Here is a 22,682-nt window from a genome sequence, read left to right on the forward strand (position 1 = left end):
CGGAATTGAGAGATAAGCGGGCTTTCTTCAAGTGCGTGAACTTCCAGGGAGAATACATCTGGGAAATCAGCTGGATGGTTCAAAGGGTGTGGACTTCCCGGGAATTCTGCCAAACATTTTCTTCTCTCAGAAGGTCTCGGAGAACTTCCGTGACTGGTTCCTGAGACCTTCCACCGCGGATTCCTTTAATTACCACCTCTCCGCTGATGATTCCCAAATCTCCATCATCTCCCTCCCCTGCAGTCTCATATTTCCTCCCACCTTCAGGACATCGCTACTTGGATTTCCTGCCAACCCCTCAAACTAACCGTGTCCAAAAGAGAACTTATCTTCCCACCCAAATCCTACACTTCCCATGACTTTCCCATCACTATACATGGGACAACCTGATCGCCTTGTATCCTCCCCAGCGCTTAGAACAGTGCTTTGCACATAGTAAGCGCTTAACAAATGCCATCATCATCATCATACAGAGAAGCAGCGTGGCTCGGTGGAAAGAGCCCGAGCTTTGGAGTCAGAGGTCACGGGTTCAAATCCTGGCTCCGCCACTTGTCAGCTGGGTGACTTTGGGTGAGTCGCTTCAATTCTCTGCGCCTCAGTTACCTCACCTGTAAAATGGGGATTGACAGTCAGTCCCCCGTGGGACAACCTGATCACCTTGTAACCTCCCCAGTACTTAGAACAGTGCTTTGTACATAGTAAGCGCTTAATAAATGCCATTATTATTATTATTATTTTATTTGTACATATCTATTCTATTTATTTTATTTTGTTAGTATGTTTGGTTTTGTTCTCTGTCTCCCCCTTTTAGACTGTGAGCCCACTGTTGGGTAGGGACTGTCTCTATATGTTGCCAATTTGTACTTCCCAAGTGCTTAGTACAGTGCTCTGCACATAGTAAGCGCTCAATAAATACGATTGATGATGATGATATTATTATCTCAGCATTACCTGTTGGCTAACTGCACCTGGGAGCTATTAGGCAGGATTTCTTCAGGGCCACCCCAGGCTGGCACTAGGAAGGAAATGAAACATATCTGTGATTATACCGAGGCCTCTCGTTCACAATAAGGAAAGAGCTTTGATAGCAGGATTTCATTCATTCATTCAATCGTATTTATTGAGCGCTTACTGTGTGTACTAAGCGCTTGGGAAGCCCAAGTCGGCAGCATATAGAGACGGTCCCTACCCAACAGCGGGCTCACAGTCTAAAAGGGGGAGAGAGACAACAAAACAAAACTTACAAACAAAATAAAATACATAGAATATGTACAAGTAAAATAGAGTAATAAATATGTACAAACATATATACATATATACAGGATTTCATTCATTCATTCAATCGTATTTATTGAGCGCTTACTGTGTGCAGAGCACTTAAGAGAAGCAGCATGGCCTAGTGGAAAGAGAATGAGCGTGGGAGTCAGAGGAGCTGGGTTCGAATCCCGACTCCACCACTTACCTGCTGTGTCACCTTGGGCAAGTCACCTCACTTCTCTGGACCTCAGTTCCCTCATCTGCAAAATGGGGCTTCAATACTTGCTCTCCCCACTACTTAGAACTGTGGGCCTCACCTGGAGCCTGGTGATTCATTCATTCATTCAGTCGTATTTATTGAGCGCTTACTGTGCGCAGAGCACTGTACTAAGCGCTTGGAAAGTCCAGGTTGGCAACATCTAGAGACCGTCCCTACCCAACAGCGGGCTCACAGTCTAGAAGGGGGAGACAGACAACACAGCAAAACACATTAACAAAATAAAATAAATAGAATAAATATGTACAAGTAAAATAAATGGAGTAATAAATATGTACAAACATATATACAGGATTTAAAAGAAGCAGCATGGCCTAGTAGAAGGAGAATGAGTGTGGGAGTCAGCGGAGCTGGGTTCTAATCCCAACTCCGCCACTTACCTGCTGTGTCACCTTGGGCAAGTCACCTCACTTCTCTGGGCCTCAGTTCCCTCATCTGCAAAATGGGGCTTCAATACTTGTTCTCCCCACTACTTGGAACAGTGGGCCTCACCTGGAGCCTGGTGATTCATTCAATCGTATTTACTGAGCGCTGGACTAAGCGCTTGGGAAGTCCAAGTTGGCAACATCTAGAGACGGTCCCTACCCAACAGCGGGCTCACAGTCTAGAAGGGGGAGATAGACAACAAAGCAAAACGTATTAACAAAATAAAATAAATAGAATAAATATGTACAAGTAAAATAGAGTAATAAATACGTACAAACATCTATACATATCTTGCACCTACCCCAGAGCGTAGCACATAGTAAGCGCTTAACTCTCTCTCCCCCTCGTCCCCCTCTCCATCCCCCCCTTCTTACCTCCTTCCCTTCCCCACAGCACCTGTATATATGTATAGATGTTTGTACATATTGATTACTCTATTTATTTATTTATTTATTTTACTTGTCCATATCTATTCTATTTATTTTATTTTGTTAGTATGTTTGGTTTTGTTCTCTGTCTCCCCCTTTTCGACTGTGAGCCCACTGTTGGGTAGGGACTGTCTCTATATGTTGCCAACTTGGACTTCCCAAGCGCTTAGTCCAGTGCTCTGCACACAGCAAGCGCTCAATAAATATGATTGATTGATTAACAAATACCACAATTATTATTATTATTATATGGTATTTGCTACGCTCTTACTATGTTCCAAGCATTATACTAAGTGCTGGGGTAGACAAAAGTTACTCAGGTTGGACGTAGTCCCCGTCCCACATGGGGCTCACAGTCTTAATCCCCATTTTACCCAAGAGGTGACTGAATCAGTAAGTCAGTCATATTTATTGAGCCCTTCCTGTGCGCAGAGCACTGTGCTAAGCGCTTGGGAGTGCAAAATGTAACACTAAACAGGCAAACTCCCTGTCCACAATGAACTTATAGTCTAGAGGAGGAGACGGACATTAATAGAAAGAAATAAATGACAGAAATGTACAGAAGTGCTGTGGGGCTGGGAGTGGGGATGAATACAGGGAGCAAGTCAGGGCAATGCTGACTTGAGACGACGCTGAACTGAGGTCCAGAGAAGTGAAGTGACTGGCCCAGGGTCACCCAGCAGGCAATTCTGCACATAGTAAGCGCTCAATAAATACGACTAAGCCCTACTGAGAGCTCACCTCCTCCAGGAGGCCTTCCCAGACTGAGCCCCCTCCTTCCTCTCCCCCTCCCCATCCCCCCTTCCCTACCTCCTTCCCCTCCCCACAGCCCCTGTATATATGTTTGGACAGATTTATTACTCTATTTATTTTGCTTGTACATATTTACTATTCTATTTATTTTATGTCATTAATATGTGTTGTTTTGTTGTCTGTCTCCCCCTTCTAGACTGGGAGCCCGCTGTTGGGTAGGGACCGTCTCTCTATGTTGCCAACTTGTACTTCCCAAGCGCTTAGTCCAGTGCTCTGCACACAGTAAGCGCTCAATAAATACGACTGAATGAATGAATGAAATGAGAAGCGGTGTGGCTCAGTGGAAAGAGCCCGGGCTTTGGAGTCAGAGGTCCTGGGTTCAAATCCCGGCTCCGCCAATTGTCAACTGTGTGACTTTGGGCAAGTCACGTCCCTTCTCTGGGCCTCAGTTACCTTATCTGTAAAATGGGGATGAAGACTGTGAGCCCCCCATGGGACAACCTGACCACCTTGTAACCTCCCCAGCGCTTGGAACAGTGCTTTGCACATAGTAAGCGCTTAATAAATGTCAGTATTCTGATTAGAACAGTGCTTTGCACATAGTAAGCGCTTAATAAATGCCATCATTATTATTATCATTATTAAATACCATTGGTTAAGTAGCATCTATCAGGTAACCTCCTTAGTGTGACAGATCAGTTAGCTGTCTCCGTCTTTCTTAACTCAGAGTGGGGCCAGGCTGTTCCTCTACTGCACCATGATATTGCTTAGAAATCATCTAGACTGTATGGTCGTTGTGGGCAGGGAATGTATCTATTTAAGCGCTCAATAAATGTCATTATTATTATTATACGTACATATCTATAATTCTATTCATTTATATCGATGCCAGTTTACTTGTTTTGATGTCTGTCTCCTCCCCTTCTATACTATAAACCCGGTGAGGGCAGGGATTGTCCCTTTTGCTGAATTGTACTTTCCAAGCACTTAGTGTGGTGCTCTGCACATAGTAAGCGCTCAATAAATACGACCGAATGAAAGAACGAGTGAAAAAGAACAAAGGGGTCGTAAGGGTTCAGCGCTTCCATCTAGGCCTGGGCAAAGCGGCAATGAAGTTGGAAATTCGTGAACCGTTCCATATTTTTCCATTTATTTATTTCGTTAGTATGTTTGGTTTTGTTCTCTTCTCCCCCTTTTAGACTGTGAGCCCACTGTTGGGTAGGGACCGTCTCCAGATGTTGCCAACTTGTACTTCCCAAGCGCTTAGTACTGTGCTCTGCACACAGTAAGCGCTCAATAAATACGATTGATTGATTGATTGATTGATTGATTGGAAAACCGCTTTCGCTTCCACAGCATCTGCCGAACGGGATCCGACCGTCTTCGCAGACCGGGCTGGCCGGTGGAGAAAGCACGACGGACGGGGGAAGGGGAGAGGCTCAACCACCTGTTACCTTTGTCGTTCCCCTGTTCGCCAATGATCCACACGCCCTTCCCTGGGGCCTGCGCTTTCAAGACGTTGGCAACGATGTATTGGAACCGCTCCGAATCCAGATTGCATCCAATTCCGATCACTTGGTTTTCGGGAAATGAGCTCAGTTTCCAAGCCACATAAGCCATGATTTCCACTGATGGGGGCAAAGTAGAAATGGGCAGGTGAAATTCCAGAAACGGAGCTGCTGTTCCAACTCCACGTCCTCCGCGCCCTCCCTCCGCACATCCGCCCAGCTAGCTCTCTTCCTCCCTTCAAAGCCCTACTGAGAGCTCACCTCCTCCAGGAGGCCTTCCCAAACTGAGCCCCCTTTTCCCTCTCCTCCTCCCCATCCCCCCCCACCCTACCTCCTTCCCCTCCTCACAGCACCTGTATATATGTTTGTACAGATTTACTGCTCTATTTTACTTGTACATATTTACTATTCTATTTATTTTCATTCATTCAATCGTATTGAGTGCTTACTGTGTGCAGAGCACTGTAGTAAGCGCTTCGAAAGTACAAGTTGGCAACATAACATTTATTTAGTTAATGATGCGCATCTAGCTTTACTTCTATTTATTCTGATGACACCTGTCCACACGTTTTGTTTCGCTGTCTGTCTCCCCCTTCTAGGCTGTGAGCCCGTCGTTGGGTAGAGACCGTCTCTAGATGTTGCCAACCTGTGCCCTGCACACAGTAAGCGCTCAATAAATACGACTGAATGAATGAATGAACGAACCCGATTATCTTTTATCTAACTCGAGCGCTTAGAACAGTGCCTGGCACATAGCAAGCACTTAACACCATTACACCATTATTATTGCTGCTAATAATAATCCGCTGATCTCCTCACCGTACCTCGCTCTCGCCTGTCCCACCATCGACCCCCGGCCCACGTCATCCCCCGGGCCTGGAATGCCCTCCCTCTGCCCATCCGCCAAGCTCGCTCTCTTCCTCCCTTCAAGGCCCTGCTGAGAGCTCACCTCCTCCAGGAGGCCTTCCCAGACTGAGCCCCTTCCTTCCTCTCCCCCCTCGTCCCCCTCTCCATCCCCCCCATCTTACCTCCTTCCCTTCCCCACAGCACCTGTATATATGTATATATGTTTGTACATATTTATTACTCTATTTATTTTACTTGTCCATATCTATTCTATTTATTTTATTTTGTTAGTATGTTTGGTTTTGTTCTCTGTCTCCCCCTTTTAGACTGTGAGCCCACTGTTGGGTAGGGACTGTCTCTATATGTTGCCAATTTGTACTTCCCAAGCGCTTAGTACAGTGCTCTGCACATAGTAAGCGCTCAATAAATACGATTGATGATGATGATGATAATAATAATAAAAAATCGGACGGGAATCGGCCTTTTACCCGGCTGAGAAGCGACCAGCAGGACGCTTTGTTGGCTGAAGTTGGCCAGGGCAGGGACCAGTCCTCTGAACAGATCCACATTGGCCTGGATCGCGTCGAGGTAGGACTGAGAATCCCCTAACGAGTTCACCGTGAGGACCACCACTTGCGAATGGGCCGAGGCGGCAGGATCTGAGGGACGAAACAGAAATGGTCGGAGGTCACGGAGCAGGACTGAATCGCGTGTGGACGTCATCACCTACGGCCGGGAGCTTCGCCATACATTTCGCCGAGGACGGGTTTCAGCAGGCTTACAAAGGGGGATCCGCTGCGTTTGGCTGATATCTACGAGGCGCTTCTTCTCCGGTAGCAAAATAAACCAAGCGTTCAGTAGGGTCAAGGACTTCTAGAGTTATCGGGGCATAATTTGGCCAAGAGGCCAAGAAACTTTGCTTGGGCTTTCTCTTTTCCCCCCCGTTTTGTGAATGGCTACCTGTCCCTTAATACAATACGCACAGAATTGGGCCTACAAAGACACAATATTCATGGCCAGGCCAACTGGCTCAGAAGCGTTCGTACGATCGTATTTATTGAGCGCTTACTGGGTGCAGGGCACTGTATTAAGCCCTTCGGAGAGTACAGTGCAACGGTAAGCAGACACATTCCCTGCCCACGGTGAGCTTACAGGGTTGAAAGAGACTAGAAATAGGTCACATCACACAATAGGAAAAGAGGGCTATGCGATTTCAATCTATGGCAGTGATGTCAATTATGCAGTGCTCCGCACACGGTAAGCGCTCCATAAATACGATTGAATGAATTAGTGATGTCAGTGATGAAAAAATTAAATATTTTTTGTTCGTTTTTTGGGGGGTTTTATTTTGGTGTTTGTTAAGCACTTTCTGCATGCCAGGCACTGTACTAAGCGCCGGGGTAGATACCAGCTAATCAGGTTGGACCCAGTCCCTGTCCCACTGGGGGCTCACAGTCTTAATCCCCATTTTACAGATGAGGTAACTGAGGCCCAGAGCAGTGAGGCGACTTGCCCAGGGTCACACAGCGGACAAGTGGCGGAGCCGGGACTAAAGAAATTATGATGACGACGATGATGAATTAAGTCTCCCATCAAAAATGGAAGCTGAGCCTCGGTCTCTTAGAACATGTGCGAAGGTATATCATCAATCGTATTTATTGAGCGCTTACTGTGTGCAGAGCACTGTACTAAGCGCTTGGGAAGTACAAGTTGGCAACATCTAGAGACGGTCCCTACCCAACAGTGGGCTCACAGTCTAGACGACTAGATGATCTTGAGTAATAATAATAATAATAATGATAGCATTTATTAGGCACTTACTACGTGCAAATCACTGTTCTAAGCGCTGGGGAGGTTACAAGGTGATGAGGTTGTCCCACGGTGGGCTCACAGCCTCAATCCCCATTTTACAGATGAGAGAACTGAGGCCCAGAGAAGTGAAGTGACTTGCCCAAAGCCACGCAGCTGACAAGTGGCGGAGCCGGGATTTGAACCCATGTTCAAATGTTCCCATGTTCATGGGATTTGAACACATTCTAGACTGTGAGCCCACCGCTGGGTAGGGATCGTCTCTATATGTTGCCAACTTGTAGTTCCCAAGCGCTTAGTCCAGTGCTCTGCACACAGTAAGCGCTCAATAAATACGACTGATTGATTGATTGATTGATGACCTCGGACTCCAAAGCCCGGGCTCTTTCCACTGAGCCACGCTGCTTCTCTGAATGTACCCCAGCGCTCAGTACGGTGGTTGGCACATGGTAGGTGCTTGACAAATGTTATTAGTATTATTATCACCACAAATTAAAGCCAAATGCAGGCAGGAGTAGCTTGTAAAACAAAGAAAACCCGCCGGGACAAGTCCCCCTAGGGCAGAACCCATCAGACCTTTGCTGATCTCCACATTCGGTAAACCAAAAATGTCTAAGTCCATGGTTCCTCCTTTAATTCCGCCGTCGGAGAGGTCCAAAAGGACCACCTTGTCCGCAACACCCTGGACAGAAAAAGAAATTCTCAGGACGGCAGCAGAACACGCACCGTTTACCCTGGGAGAAAAAACAAACACACACACAAAAAACCCGCTCCAGAATCACTGCAGTTTCCTCACAGGCTGACAAGAGTAATAATAATAATAATGATGGCATTTATTAAGCGCTTACTATGTGCAAAGCACTGCTCTAAGCGCTGGGGAGGTTACAAGGTGATCAGGTTGTCCCACGGGGGGCTCACGGTCTTCATCCCCATTTTCCAGAGGAGGGAACTGAGGCACAGAGATGTGAAGTTACTCGTCCAAAGTCACACATCTAAGTGGCAGAGCTGGGATTTGAACCCATGACCTCTGACTCCAAAGCCCGGGCTCTTTCCACTGAGCCACGCTGCTAGTCTATTTATTTTGTTAATGATGTGCACATTGCTGTAATTCTATTTGTTCTGACGATTTTGACACCTGTCTTCATGTTTTGTTTTGCTGTCTCTTTCAATCAATCAATCAATCGCATTTATTGAGTGCTTACCGTGTGCAGAGCACTGTACTAAGCGCTTGGGAAGTACAAGTTGGCAACATATAGAGACGGTCCCTACCCAACAGTGGGCTCACAGTCTAAAAGGGGGAGACAGACAACAAAACCAAACATACTAACAAAATAAAATAAATAGAATAGATAGGTACAAGTAAAATAAATAAATAGAGTAATAAATATGTACAAACATATATACATATATACAGGTGCTGTGGGGAAGGGAAGGAGGTAAGATGAGGGGATGGAGAGGGGGACGAGGGGGAGAGGAAGGAAGGGGCTCAGTCTGGGAAGGCCTCCTGGAGGAGGTCGGTAGGTCATGGGTTCTACTTCTGGCTCTGCCACTTGTCTGTTGTGAGACCTTGGGCAAGTCGCTTCACTTCCCTGGGCCTCAGTTACCTCATCTGCAGCGTGGCTCAGTGGAAAGAGCCCGGGCTTTGGAGTCAGAGGTCGTGGGTTCAAATCCCGGCCCCGGCAACTGTCAGCTGGGTGACTTGGGGCAAGTCACTTCACTTCTCTGGGCCTCAGTTACCTCATGTGTAAAATGGGGATAAAGACTGTAAACCCCCCTTGGGGCAACCTGATCACCTTGTAACCTCCCCAGCGCTTAGAAAAGTGCTTTGCACATAGTAAGCGCTTAACAAATGCCATCATTATTATTTGTAAAATGGGGATTGAGACTATGAGCCCCATGTGAAGACTATGAGCTCTTGTCTTGGGCAAGTCACTTAACTTCTCTGCGCCTCAGTTACCTCATCTAGCGCTTAGTACAGTGCTCTGCACACAGTAAGCGCTCAATAAATACGATTGATCATGATGATGATGATGTAAAATGGGGGTGAAGACTGTGATCCCCACGTGGGACAACCTGATCACCTTGCATCCCCCCCAGCGCTTAGAACAGTGCTTTACACGTAGTAAGCGCTTAACAAATGCCATCATCGTTATTATTATTATTATTATTGTTATTGTGAGGGACAGGGACTGTGTCCAACCAGATTCCAGCACTTAGTACAGTGCCTGGCACATGGTAAGCGCTTAACAAATACCATCATTAATATTATTATTATGACGGAGGCCTGATCCCTGAGTGACGTGGAGCTACAGAGAGAAGCAGTGTGGCTCAGTAGAAAGAGCTCAGGCTTGGGAGCCAGAGCTCATGAATTTTAATCCCAGCTCTGCCAGCTGTCAGCTGGGTGACGTTGGGCAAGTCACTTCACTTCTCTGGGCCTCAGTTTCCTCATCTGTAAAATGGGGATGAAGACTGTGAGCCCCCCGTGGGACAACCTGATCACCTTGTATCCCCCCCCAGCGCTTAGAACAGGGCTCGGCACATAGTAAGTGTTTAACAAATGCCAAGTATTTTTATTATTACTATTTTAGACTGTGAGCCCGCTGTTGGGTAGGGACTGTCTCTATATGCTGCCAATTTGTACTTCCCAAGTGCTTAGTACAGTGCTCTGCACATAGTAAGCGCTCAATAAATACGATTGATGATGATGATGTGCCAAGCCCTGTTCTAAGCCCTGGTGTAGAGACGAGAAGCAGCGTGGCTCAGTACAAAGAGCCCGGGCTTTGGAGTCAGAGGTCATGGGTTCAAATCCCGGCTCCGCCAATTGTCAGCTGGGTGACTTTGGGCAAGTCACTTCCCTTCCCTGGGCCTCAGTTCCCTCATCTGTAAAATGGGGATGAAGGCTGTGAGCCCCACATGGGACAATCTGATCACCTTGTATCCCCCCCAGCGCTTAGAACAGGGCTCGGCACATAGTAAGTGCTTAACAAATGCCAAGTATTATTATCATTACTATGTGCCAAGCCCTGTTCTAAGCCCTGGTGTAGAGACGAGAAGCAGCGTGGCTCAGTGGAAAGAGCCCGGGCTTTGGAGTCAGAGGTCAGGGGTTCAAATCCCGGCTCCGCCAATTGTCAGCTGGGTGACTTTGGGCAAGTCACTTCACTTCTCTGGGCCTCAGTTTCCTCATCTGTAATATGGGGATGAAGACTGTGAGCCCCCCGTGGGACAACCTGATCACCTTGTATCCCCCCCAGCGCTTAGAACAGGGCTCGGCACATAGTAAGTGCTTAACAAATGCCAACTATTATTATTATTACTAAGTGCCAAGCCCTGTTCTAAGCCCTGGTGTAGACACGAGAAGCAGCGTGGCTCAGTAGAAAGAGCCCGGGCTTTGGAGTCAGAGGTCAGGGGTTCAAATCCCGGCTCCGCCAATTGTCAGCTGGGTGACTTTGGGCAAGTCACTTCACTTCTCTGGGCCTCAGTTCCCTCATCTGTAAAATGGGGATGAAGACTGTGAGCCCCACATGGGACAACCTGATCACCTTGCATCCCCCCCTGCGCTTACAATACGGCTCAGCACATAGTAAGTGCTTAGCAAATGCCAATTATTATTATTATTACTATGTGCCAAGCCCTGTTCTAAGCCCTGGTGTACAGACGAGAAGCAGCGTGGCTCAGTACAAAGAGCCCGGGCTTTGGAGTCAGAGGTCACGGGTTCAAATCCCGGCTCCGCCAATTGTCAGCTGGGTGACTTTGGGCAAGTCACCTCTCTTCTCTGGGCCTCAGTTCCCTCATCTGTAAAATGGGGATGAAGACTGTGAGCCCCACATGGGACAACCTGATCACCTTGTATCCCCCCCAGCGCTTAGAACAGTGCTTTGCACATAGTAAGCGCTTAACAAATGCCATCGTTATTACCAAGGGGCTGATGGCTAGGACCGGCTGACCATTCTGAGGCCTCACACTCTCGACTGTGAGCCCGCTGTTGGGTAGGGACTGTCTCTACGTGTTGCCGACTTGTACTTCCCAAGCGCTTAGTACAGTGCTCTGCACACAGTAAGCGCTCAATAAATACGATTGATTGATTGATTGATTGAAAACTGCAATCTGGACAGTGTTCACCTCAGGGCCTCGGAGAGAGCCAGATCTGTAGCCTTGTCCCTATAGGAAGAGGGCGGGCTTTGGAGTCAGAGGTCATGGGTTCAAATCCCAGCTCTGCCAACTCTCAGCTGTGTGACTTTGGGCCAGCCACTTCACTTCTCTGTGCCTCCGTTTACCTCACCTGTAGAATGGGGATTGACTGTGAGCCCCCCGTGGGACAAGCTGATCACCTTGTAACCTCCCCAGTGCTTAGAACATAGTAAGTGCTAAATAAATGCCATTATTATTATTGTCAGAAGCAGCGTGGCTCAGTGGAAAGAGCGCGGGCTTGGGAATCAGAGGCCATGGGGTCGAATCCCGGCTCCACCGCTTGTCAGCTGTGTGACCTTGGGCAAGTCACTTCACTTCTCTGGGCCTCGGTTCCCTCACCTGGGAAATGGGGATTAAGACTGTGAGCCCCAAGTGGGACAACCTGATCACCTTGTATCCCTCCCAGCGCTTAGAACAGTGCTTCGCACATAGTAAGTGCTTAACAAATACCATCATTATTATTATTATTATTATTAAGGGGCCCGGGCTTTTTCCGTTAAGCCACGAGGCTTCTCAAAGAGCAGACTGCAGCCGTCAAAACCTCAGAGAGACCAAGGCTAAGATTTTCAAAGACAAAAAGGAGTAATGACTCTCCTCGCCTTTAAAGCCTTACTGAGGGCACGTCACTTAACTTCTCTGGGCCTCAGTTCCCTCATCTGTAAAATGGGGATGAAGACTGTGAGCCCCACGGGGGACAAACTGATCACCTTGTATCCTCCCCAGCGCTTAGAACAGTGCTTTGCACGTAGTAAGCGCTTAACAAATGCCGCCATCATCATCATCATCATCTCCTCCAAGGGGCCTTCCCCGACGAAGCCCCCCGTTTCCTCTTCTCCCACTCCCTTCTGTGTCACCCTGACTTGCTTCCTTCCTTCATTTTTAGACTGGGAGCCCACTGTTGGGTAGGGACTGTCTCTATATGTTGCCAATTTGTACTTCCCAAGTGCTTAGTACAGTGCTCTGCACGCAGTAAGCGCTCAATAAATACGATTGATGATTTCCCCTCCCAGCCCCGCAGCACTTCTGCCCATATCCATCTATTTATATTAATGTCTGTCTCCCCCACTAGACCATGAGCTCACTGTGGGCAATGTGCCCGTTTATTGTTTATTCATCTGATCATATTTACTGAGCGTTTCCTGTATGCAGAGCACTGTACTACACACTTGGGAGAGGACGATACAACAATAAACACACACTTTCCCTGCTCACAATGAGCTTACAGACTAGAGGGGAGGAAATAGACAATAATATAAAATAAATAAATTACAGATAATTTGCCACTTGTCTGCTGTGTGACCTCAGATGAGTCAGTTCCCTTCTCTGGCCTCAGTAACCTCATCTGTAAAATGGGGATTAAGATTGTGAGCCCCACGTGGGACAACCTGATCACCTTGTAACCTCTCCAGTGCTTAGAACAGCGCTTTGCAGAGTAAGCGCTTAATAAATGTCATTATTATTATTATTGTCTGCTGTGTGACCTTAGACGAGTCAGTTCCTTTCTCTGTGCCTCAGTTGCCTCATCTGTAAAATGGGGATTAAGACTGTGAGCCCCCCGTGGGACAACCTGATCACCTTGTAACTTCCCCAGCGCTTAGAACAGCGCTTTGCACAAAGTAAGCGCTTAATAAATTGTTTCCTGTATGCAGAGCACTGTACTACACACTTGAGAGAGGATGATACAACAATAAACACAGACTTTCCCTGCTCACAAGGAGCTTACAGACTAGAGGGGAGGAAATAGACAATAATATAAAATAAATAAATTACAGATAATTTGCCACTTGTCTGCTGTGTGACCTCAGATGAGTCAGTTCCCTTCTCTGTGCCTCAGTTGCCTCATCTGTAAAATGGGGATTAAGACTGTGAGCCCCACGTGGGACAACCTGATCACCTTGTAACTTCCCCAGCACTTAGAACAGCGCTTTGCACATAGTAAGCGCTTAATAAATCATTTCCTGTATGCAGAGCACTGTACTACGCACTTGGGAGAGGACGATACAACAATAAACACAGACTTTCCCTGCTCACAAGGAGCTGTTACAGACTAGAGGGGAGGAAACAGACAATAATATAAAATAAATTACAGATAATTTGCCACTTGTCTGCTGTGTGACCTCAGATGAGTCAGTTCACTTCTCTGTGCCTCAGTAACCTCATCTGTAAAATGGGGATTAAGACTGTGAGCCCCACTTGGGACAACCTGATCACCTTGTAACCTCCCCAGTGCTTAGAACAGCGCTTTGTACATAGTAAGCACTTAATAAATGTCATTATTATTATTATTATTGTCTGCTGTGTGACCTTAGATGAGTCAGTTCACTTCTCTGTCCCTCAGTTACCTCATCTGTAAAATGGGGAATAAGACTGTGAGCCCCATGTGGGACAAGGGGCTCCGTCCAGTCCGATTGCTTGTATCCACCCCGGTGCTTAGTACAGTGCCTGGCATATAGTAAGCACTTAACAAATACAATAGTAATAATTATTTATTATTACAGTGCTCCGAACACAGTAGGTGCTCAATAAATAAGACTGAATGAATGAATAATGATCCAGAAATGAAGCGGTTTCAGAAATACCAATTTTTGACAGGCTGCAGGGAAAAAAGTACCGAGGGGGCTACGATGCAGTCAATTGCCATATTAATGAAAATCCGCACTGACTAAAAAAAGACACCAAAATAACCCACTTGTCTACATCTGACGTCAACTTGGGTTTTTCCTTCCAACTATAAACTTTACTCAAATTGCTATTTTGAAGCATATTCCACGTCTGTGTAATTCTGAAGCACCATCACTGACGATAGTAAATTTGACCAATTTACTTAAGAATATTTTAAGGGAGAAAGAGGTGATGACTCAAAGCCATGTGAAACCACTTATTTATTCTGCCCGTCACACATCAGAATCCGAATAAAACGCTCCGGGAGTTTTCCACAGAGAAAGGAACACTCTTGAAGACGACATTAACGGCGATTTTACTAAAATCACAAACCTTTGCGGAAATCGCTAGCACGCAGGCTATACCCAGCTCCCCGCCTCCGACCACGGTGATTTTGTTGATTTTTTTCTCCTCATTTTCCCTGCTCTTCGAATTGACGTCTGATACACCTGGAAAAAGAGGAGCCACGGGGATAAGCATGGACACCAGAAGGCCAAACCCACTTTCCAGTCACCAACATGAGGAGAAAAAGTCCTCCATGAAAGGGAGGAAGAGGGCAGAAGGTGGCCCCCACTCCCCCCAGCACCTTCATCTTCTTTTTTTTTAAATGTATTTATTAAGCACTTACTATGTGCCAGGCGCTGTACTAAGCGCTGGGATAGACACAAGATAATCAGGTTGGATCCAGGCAACGTCCTACCTGGGGCTCACAGTCTTAATCCCCATTTTACAGATGAGGAAGTGGAGGCACAGAGAAGTTAAGTGACGGGCCCAAGGTCACACAGCAGACCACCGATGGAGTGGAATTAGGACGCGGGTCCTTCTGACCCCCAAGCCTGTGCTCTAACCACTAGGCCACTCGGCTCCTGATCATCAGCATTTACTGAGCACCTCCTCTAATGATTTATAAAGCCAAAACAATAATAATAATAATAATAATAATGGCATTTGTTAAGCGCTTACTATGTGCAAAGCACTGTTCTAAGCGCTGGGGGGGGGGGGATACAAGGTGATCAGGTTGTCCCACATGGGGCTCACAGTCTTTATCCTCATTTTACAGATGAGGTAACTGAGGCTCAGAGAAGTGAAGTGACTTGCCCAGAGTCACACAGCTGACAAGTGGCAGGGCCGGGATTAGAACCCGCGACTTCTGATTCCCCAGTCCGGGCTCTTGCCACTGAGCCACGCTGTTTCTCTAAGAGTCATGGTGCCTTTTTTATTTTTTAAACAAAAACACAAAAAGTCTTATATATGTATATATATATATATATATATATATATCCTGTATATATGCATATATGTCTGCACGTATTTATTACTCTATTTATTTATTTATTTTACTTGTACCTATCTATTCTACTTATTTTATTTTGTTAGTATGTTTGGTTTTGTTCTCTGTCTCCCCCTTCTAGACTGTGAGCCCCCTGAACCCTCCCAGGCTCAGACTCTTTCCACTAGGCTACATGGCTTCTCAGGGCTTGTGGCCCGAAACTCCCTCCCTCTTTATTATAATAATGATAATGATAGCATTTGTTAAGCGCTTACTATGTGCCAAGCACTGTTCTAAGCGCTGGGGGGGATACAAGGTAAACGAGGTTGTCCCACGTGGGGCTCACAGTCACAATCCACATTTTACAGATGAAGGAACTGAGGCACAGAGAAGTTAAGTGACTTGCCCAAAGTCACACAGCTAACAAGAGGCGGAGCAGGGATTTGAACCCATGACCTCTGACTCCCAAGCCCGGGCTCTTTCCATTGAATAGTAATAATAATTGTGGTGTTCGTTAAGCACTTACTGTGTGCTTGGCACTGGACTAGACTGTGAGCCCACTGTTGCCAACTTGTGCTTCCCAAGCGCTTAGTACAGTGCTCTGCACACAGTAAGCGCTCAATAAATACGATTGATTGATTGATTAAATGGGAAGGTTACCTATATTGGCGGGTATAGGACAGGAAAGGGGAAGAGGGAGCAGGAAAGAAAGCTGAGTGAAACAGAGATAGACAAAGATAAACGGGATGCGGGGGAAGAAGGGAGTGAGTGAGGGAAGGGAGGTCCAGTAGACGCCTCCGAACGGGAAAAAAGGTTGGGAATTCTTGGAGAACAACCCAAACTGCCCTTCTGCAAACACACAAACCTTGAGTAATCTTGGCAATATAAGCCAGCAATTCTGCCCGCTGACCCTCACTCGATGGCGTCGCGGAATAGAGGGGGAGTTCTTCCTGAAACTTGGCGATCATTTCACTGATTAATCCAAGGAGGACGGATTTCGGCTAGAGGAACACACACATAATTTAATTTAATAATGGCATTTATTAAGCGCTTTCTATGTGCCAAGCATTCATTCATTCATTCAATCGTATTTATTGAGTGCTTACTGTGTGCGGAGCGCTGTACCAAGCGCTTGGGACGTACAAGCTGGCACTGTTCTAAGCGCTGGTGGGGATACAAGGTGATCAGGTTGTCCCACAGGGGGCTCACAGTCTTCATCCCCATTTTCCAGATGAGGTCACTGAGGCCCAGAGAAGTGAAGTGACCTGTCCAAAGTCACCCAGCTGACAAGTGGCGGAGCCGGGATTCGAACCCATGACCTCTGACTCCAAAGCCCGGGCTCTTTCCACTGAGCTTCTCTAAAACACACACACACACACACACACACACACACACACACACACACACACACCAAAGGAGAGACTTGTTACCATCTCTGGACGCTGGCAATTTCACCGGCTTCTTCTGCGGAGTTAACTGGCGCTTTAAATCATGCTGGACAGACCCCAAAACTGGAATCCTACCATTCTATACATTTCTAAAAACCTTAGATATTAAAGAAGCAGGGAAGCAGCGTGGCTCAGTGGAAAGAGCCCGGGCTTAGGAGCCACAGGTCATGGGTTCTAATCCCGGCTTCGCCACTTGTCAGCTGGGTGACTTTGGGCAAGTCACTTCACTTCTCTGGGCCTCAGTTCCCTCATCTGTAAAATGGGGATGACGACTGTGAGCCCCACGTGGGACAACCTGATCACCTTGTAACCTCCCCAGCGCTTAAAACAGTGCTTTGCACATAGTAAGTACTTAATAAATGCCATCATCATTATTATTATTATTATTAATCCCGGCTCTGCCACTTGCCAGCTGTGTGACTTTGGACAAGTCACTTCCCTTCTCTGGGCCTCAGTTCCCGCATCTGTAAACTGGGGATGAAGACTGTGAGCCCCACGTGGGACAACCTGATCACCTTGTAACCTCCCCAGCGCTTAGAACAGTGCTTTGCACATAGTAAGTACTTAATAAATGCCATCATCATTATTATTATTATTAATCCCGGCTCTGCCACTTGCCAGCTGTGTGACTTTGGGCAAGTCACTTCCCTTCTCTGGGCCTCAGTTCCCTCATCTGTAAAATGGGGATGAAGACTGTGAGCCCCACGTGGGACAACCTGATCACCTTGTAACCTCCCCAGCGCTTAGAACAGTGCTTTGCACATAGTAAGCACTTAATAAATGCCATCATCATTATTATTATTATTATTAATCCCGGCTCTGCCACTTGCCAGCTGTGTGACTTTGGGCAAGTCACTTCCCTTCTCTGGGCCTCAGTTCCCTCATCTGGAAAATGGGGATGAAGACTGTGAGCCCCACGTGGGACAACCTGATCACCTTGTAACCTCCCCAGCGCTTAGAACAGTGCTTTGCACATAGTAAGCGCTTAATAAATGCCATTATTATTATTATTATTATTATTATTATTATTAATCCCGGCTTTGCCACTTGCCAGCTGGGTGACTTTGGGCAAGTCACTTCCCTTCTCTGTGCCTCAGTTCCCTCAGCTGCAAAACGGGAATTCGGACCAGGAGCCCCATGAAAGATGTGGATTGGGTCCAATCTGATTATACTGTATCTACCCCCTTGCTCAGTACAGTGCCTGGCACATAGTTGGCACTTAACAAATACCACTAAAAAAAATAATTGAAGAGAAGCACTGTTGGGGTTCTGAGTGCAAATGATTTTCTTTTCATCACTTCATAAATACCATTTGACCAGGATAATGACCACCGGCTCAAGAACCTTCACTGATATCAATTTACCATCAGTCATAAGAAACTGTTTCAAGAATTTGCAATCCTTAATCCTCTTTTTTCTTAAAAAGTGATATTTGTTAAGCGCCTACTCGGTGCCAAAACTCTGGGGTAGATACACGCTAATCAGGTTCATTCATTCAATCGTATTTATTGAGCGCTTACTGTGAGCAGAGCACTGTACTAAGCGCTTGGGAAGTACAAGTCGGCAACATCCAGAGACGGTCCCTACCCAACAGCGGGCTCACAGTCTAGAAGGGGGAATCAGTCAATCGTATTCATTCATTCATTCAATCATATTTATTGAGCGCTTACTGTGTGCAGAGCACTGTACCAAGCGCTTGGGAAGTGCAAGTTGGCAACATCTTGAGACGGTCCCTACCCAACAGCGGGCTCACAGTCTAGAAGGGGGAGACAGACAAGACAAAACACCTAAACAAAATAAAATAAATAGAATAAATATGTCCAAATAAAATAAATATCTCCTATATTGGGAAATAAAAATTCCCAAGCGCTTCGGGCAGTGCTCTGCACACAGTGAGCGCTCAATAAATACGACTGAATGAATGAGTAGTGTCGGGAAGGAGAAGGGAAAGGAGGAGGGAAGGAGATGGGGAAGGAGGAGGGAAGGAGAAGGGAAAGGTTGGACACAGTTCACGTCTCACACGGGGCTCCCAATCTTGAACCCCATTTTACGGATGCATTCATTCAATCGTATTTATTGAGCGCTTACTGTGTGCAGAGCACTGGACTAAGCGCTTGGGAAGTACAAGTTGGCAGCATATAGAGACGGTCCCTACCCAACAACGGGCTCACAGTCTAGAAGGGGAAGAGGCAGACAACAAAACAAAACATGTGAACAGGTGCCAAGTCATCAGAATAAATAGAAGTAAAGCTAGATGCACATCATTAACAAAATAAAATAAACAGAATAGTAAATATGTCCAAGGAAAATAGAGTAATAAATCTGTACAAACATATATACAGCTGCTGTGGGGAGGGGAAGGAGGTAGGGTGGGGGGGATGGGAAGGGGGAGAGGAAGGAGGGGGCTCAGTCTGGGATAAGACTGTGAGGATAATCAATCAATCAATCGTATTTATTGAGCGCTTACTGTGTGCAGAGCACTGTACTAAGCGCTTGGGAAGTACAAGTTGGCAACACATAGAGACGGTCCCTACCCAACAGTGGGATAAGAGTGTGAGCCTCAGGAGGGATAGGGACTTTGTTAAACCTGATTAACTCGTATCACCCCCAGCACTTAGGACAGTGCTTGCAACACACTAAGTGCTTAATAAAATATGTACCAAAATTATTATTATTATTATTATTGCTTTTGTACTTTCCCAACCCCTCTGACCAAGTGCTCTGCACACAGTCAGTCGTATTTATTGAGCTCTTCCTGTGTGCAGACTACTCTATTAAGTGCTTGGAAGAGTATAGTATGCCAGTAAAACAGATATTCCCTGCCCACAGTGATCTTACAGTCTGGGGGGGAGAGCGACATTAATATAAATAAATAAATACAGATGAGGTAAATAAGGCACAGAAAAGTGAAGAGAGTTGCCCAGCAGACAAGTGGGGGAGCCTTGTCGTGTTGTCTTTTAGACTGTGAGCCCACTGCTGGGTAGGGACCGTCTCTATATGTTGCCAACTTGGACTTCCCAAGCGCTTAGTCCAGTGCTCTGCACACAGTAAGCGCTCAATAAATACGACTGATTGATTGATTGATTGATTATCTCCCCCTTCTAGACTGTGAGCCCGTTGTTGTGTAGGGACCGTCTCTATCTGTTGCCGAACTGTACTTTCCAAGCGCTTAGAACAGTGTTCTGCACACAGTAAGCGCTCAATAAATATGACTGAATGAATGAATCAATCAATCAATCGTATTTATTGAGCGCTTACTATTTCAAGGCCCGGGCTCTATCTACTGAGCCACACTGCTTCCCAATTCCAGTTCATGGAACTAACACCCATCTCTCCCCTCTTTCGCTTCCAATCACTCCCATCTGCGACGACTTCCGTGAAGGCACCTTGAAGACTAAAGAAAATCGCTCCTTCGTAGCCTCCGCCCCGTCGGGAGGAAATAACGTTAATTTAAAAGCAAACAGCTCTTACGTGACTCCAGTTTTGAAGGTAAGGCAGGTATATTCTGCCCTGAGCATCGACATGCTTCCCCACGGAGATTCCCATGTTTGGAGTTGGCTTCAAGAAGCAAATGGGGGGAGCAAAAGGGTGAGAATCCAAAATCCAAAAACGAATCGGCATGTTATACGTGTTACCTGGTTGAGACAAAATAAAATCTAATAATAACAATGATAATGACATTTATTAAGCGCTTACTATGTGCAAAGCACTGTTCTGAGCACTGGGGAGGTTACAAGGTGATCAGGTTGTCCCACGGGGGGCTCCCAGTTTTAATCCCCATTTTCCAGATGAGGGAACTGAGGCCCAGAGAAGTGAAGTGCTTTGCCCAAAGTCACACAGCTGACAAGTGGCGGAGCGGGAATTTGAACCCATGACCTCTGACTCCAAAGCCTGGGCTCTTTCCACTGAGCCACGCTGCTAATCCTTCAATCACACAATGGTATTTATTGAGCGCTTACTGTGTGCTGAGCACCCTATAAGTGCTTGGGAGGGTACAATAAAACAGAGTTGACGGATCCCTGCCCACAGTGAGCTTACAATCTTAGCTTACAGCAGGAGACGGATATTAAGAGTTCTTCAAAGCATAAAGAAACATGTGTTATACTACTGGCTGCCCTTTTAAAAGCAGCCTTCGCTTAGAAAAATATTTACTAACCACAAAGGAGAGACGGGACCCGATATGCAAATACCTTGCAAAACTGTTAAACTTAGTTTTCTTTGGTTTGGTTTTATTTTGGGGGTAAAAAAAAAAAAAGGTGATCGAGAGTCCGGGACCAGGATGAGTTCATATACCCCCTCCTCCCCGTTCTAGACTGTGAGCCCGTTGTTGGGTAGGGACCGTCTCTATATGTTGCCGACTTGTACTGCCCAAGCACTTAGTACAGTGCTCTGCACAGAGTAAGCGCTCAATAAATACGATTTAATGAATGAATGAATCCACCACTCAGAGTGGATATGCTTGCTAGCCCCCCCATTCCATTCACTCAAAAAATGCTTTATAGCGAAAAGATCTGTATCCGGCAAACAAAGCTGGCTCACTGCCAGCCAGTCAATCGTATTTATTGAGCACTGATTGCGTGCAGAGAGCTGTACTAAGTGCTTGGGAGAGCACAATTTAACAGTATAACAGATGCATTCCCTGCCCATCATCATCATCATCAATCGTATTTATTGAGCGCTTACTGTGTGCAGAGCACTGTACTAAGCGCTTGGGAAGTCCAAGTTGGCAACATATAGAGACAGTCCCTACCCAACAGTGGGCTCACAGTGAGCCAATCAATCAATGGTATTTATCCCAAATTAAGCCCCCCTTTTCCTCAGCTCCCCCTTCCCTCCCCGTCACCCCAACTCGCTCTCTCTGCTCTAATAATAATAATGATAATGATGGCATTTATTAAGCGCTTACTATGTTCAAAGCACTGTTCTAAGCGCTGGGAAGGATACAAGGTGATCAGGTTGTTCCACATGGGGCTCACAGTCTTCATCCCCGTTTTACAGATGAGGTAACTGAGGCACAGATAAGTGACTTGCCCAAAGTCACACAGCTGACAACTGGCAGAGCCGGGATTTGAACCCATGACCTCTGGCTCCAAAGCCCGGGCTCTTTCCACGGAGCCACGCTGCTTCTCTACTCCCCCTCCCCATCCCACAGCACTTGTGCATATATGTACATATCTATAATTCCATTTATTTACATTAATGATGTGCATAGATCTACAATTCTATTTATTAATACTGATGCCTGTTTAACTGTTTTGACACCTGCCTTCCCCCATCTAGACTGTGAGCCCGTTGTGGGCAGGGATTGTCTCTGTTGTTGAATTGCACTTTCCAAGCGCTTAGTACAGTGCTCTGCACAGTGTAAGCGCTTAATAAATACTATCGAATGAATGAGCACTTACTATGTGCAGAGCACTACACTAAGCGCTTAGGATAAGTACAACAGAATTAGCAGAACCAGTCCCTGCCTATAACGAGACACACTCTGACCACTCTCCCCTTTTAGACTGTGACCCCACTGTTGGGTAGGGACTGTCTCTATATGTTGCCAATTTGTACTTCCCAAGCGCTTAGTACAGTGCTCTGCACACAGTAAGCGCTCAATAAATACGACTGATGATGATGATGACCAAAAAGCGTATTATCAGTTCATTTTTACTACTTCCTACAGACTAGTTTCCAAAGACTGGAAACTTTGTGTAACTCAAAAGACCTCCAGTGATTAAAAAAACAAAAAAATCAGGCTGTCCATCAAACAATAGTAATTACACAGTGCCTGTGCAGAGCACTGTACTAAGTGCTCAGGAGAGT

The 22,682-nt window shown here is 46.3% G+C and overlaps 1 protein-coding gene across 2 annotated transcripts in view; it reads right to left on the reverse strand.

Moving 5' to 3' along the window:
- The window catches only part of UEVLD (UEV and lactate/malate dehyrogenase domains), a 45,623-nt gene that overhangs the window by 5,268 nt on the left and 17,673 nt on the right, over positions 1-22,682 (reverse strand). The window contains exons 4-10 of one of the 2 annotated variants that reach the window (XM_038764511.1): positions 20,343-20,506; positions 16,289-16,424; positions 14,487-14,602; positions 7,881-7,986; positions 5,984-6,154; positions 4,596-4,769; positions 952-1,015 (exon numbers count right to left, since the gene is read on the reverse strand). In XM_038764511.1, coding sequence (XP_038620439.1) covers positions 952-1,015; positions 4,596-4,769; positions 5,984-6,154; positions 7,881-7,986; positions 14,487-14,602; positions 16,289-16,424; positions 20,343-20,506 — 931 coding nt within the window. The remainder of the gene's footprint in view (positions 1-951; positions 1,016-4,595; positions 4,770-5,983; positions 6,155-7,880; positions 7,987-14,486; positions 14,603-16,288; positions 16,425-20,342; positions 20,507-22,682) is intronic. The other variant, XM_038764512.1, reaches the window with a different exon arrangement.

This window comes from Tachyglossus aculeatus, chromosome 22 (genome assembly GCF_015852505.1).
Source record: "Tachyglossus aculeatus isolate mTacAcu1 chromosome 22, mTacAcu1.pri, whole genome shotgun sequence".
NCBI lineage: Eukaryota > Metazoa > Chordata > Mammalia > Monotremata > Tachyglossidae > Tachyglossus > Tachyglossus aculeatus.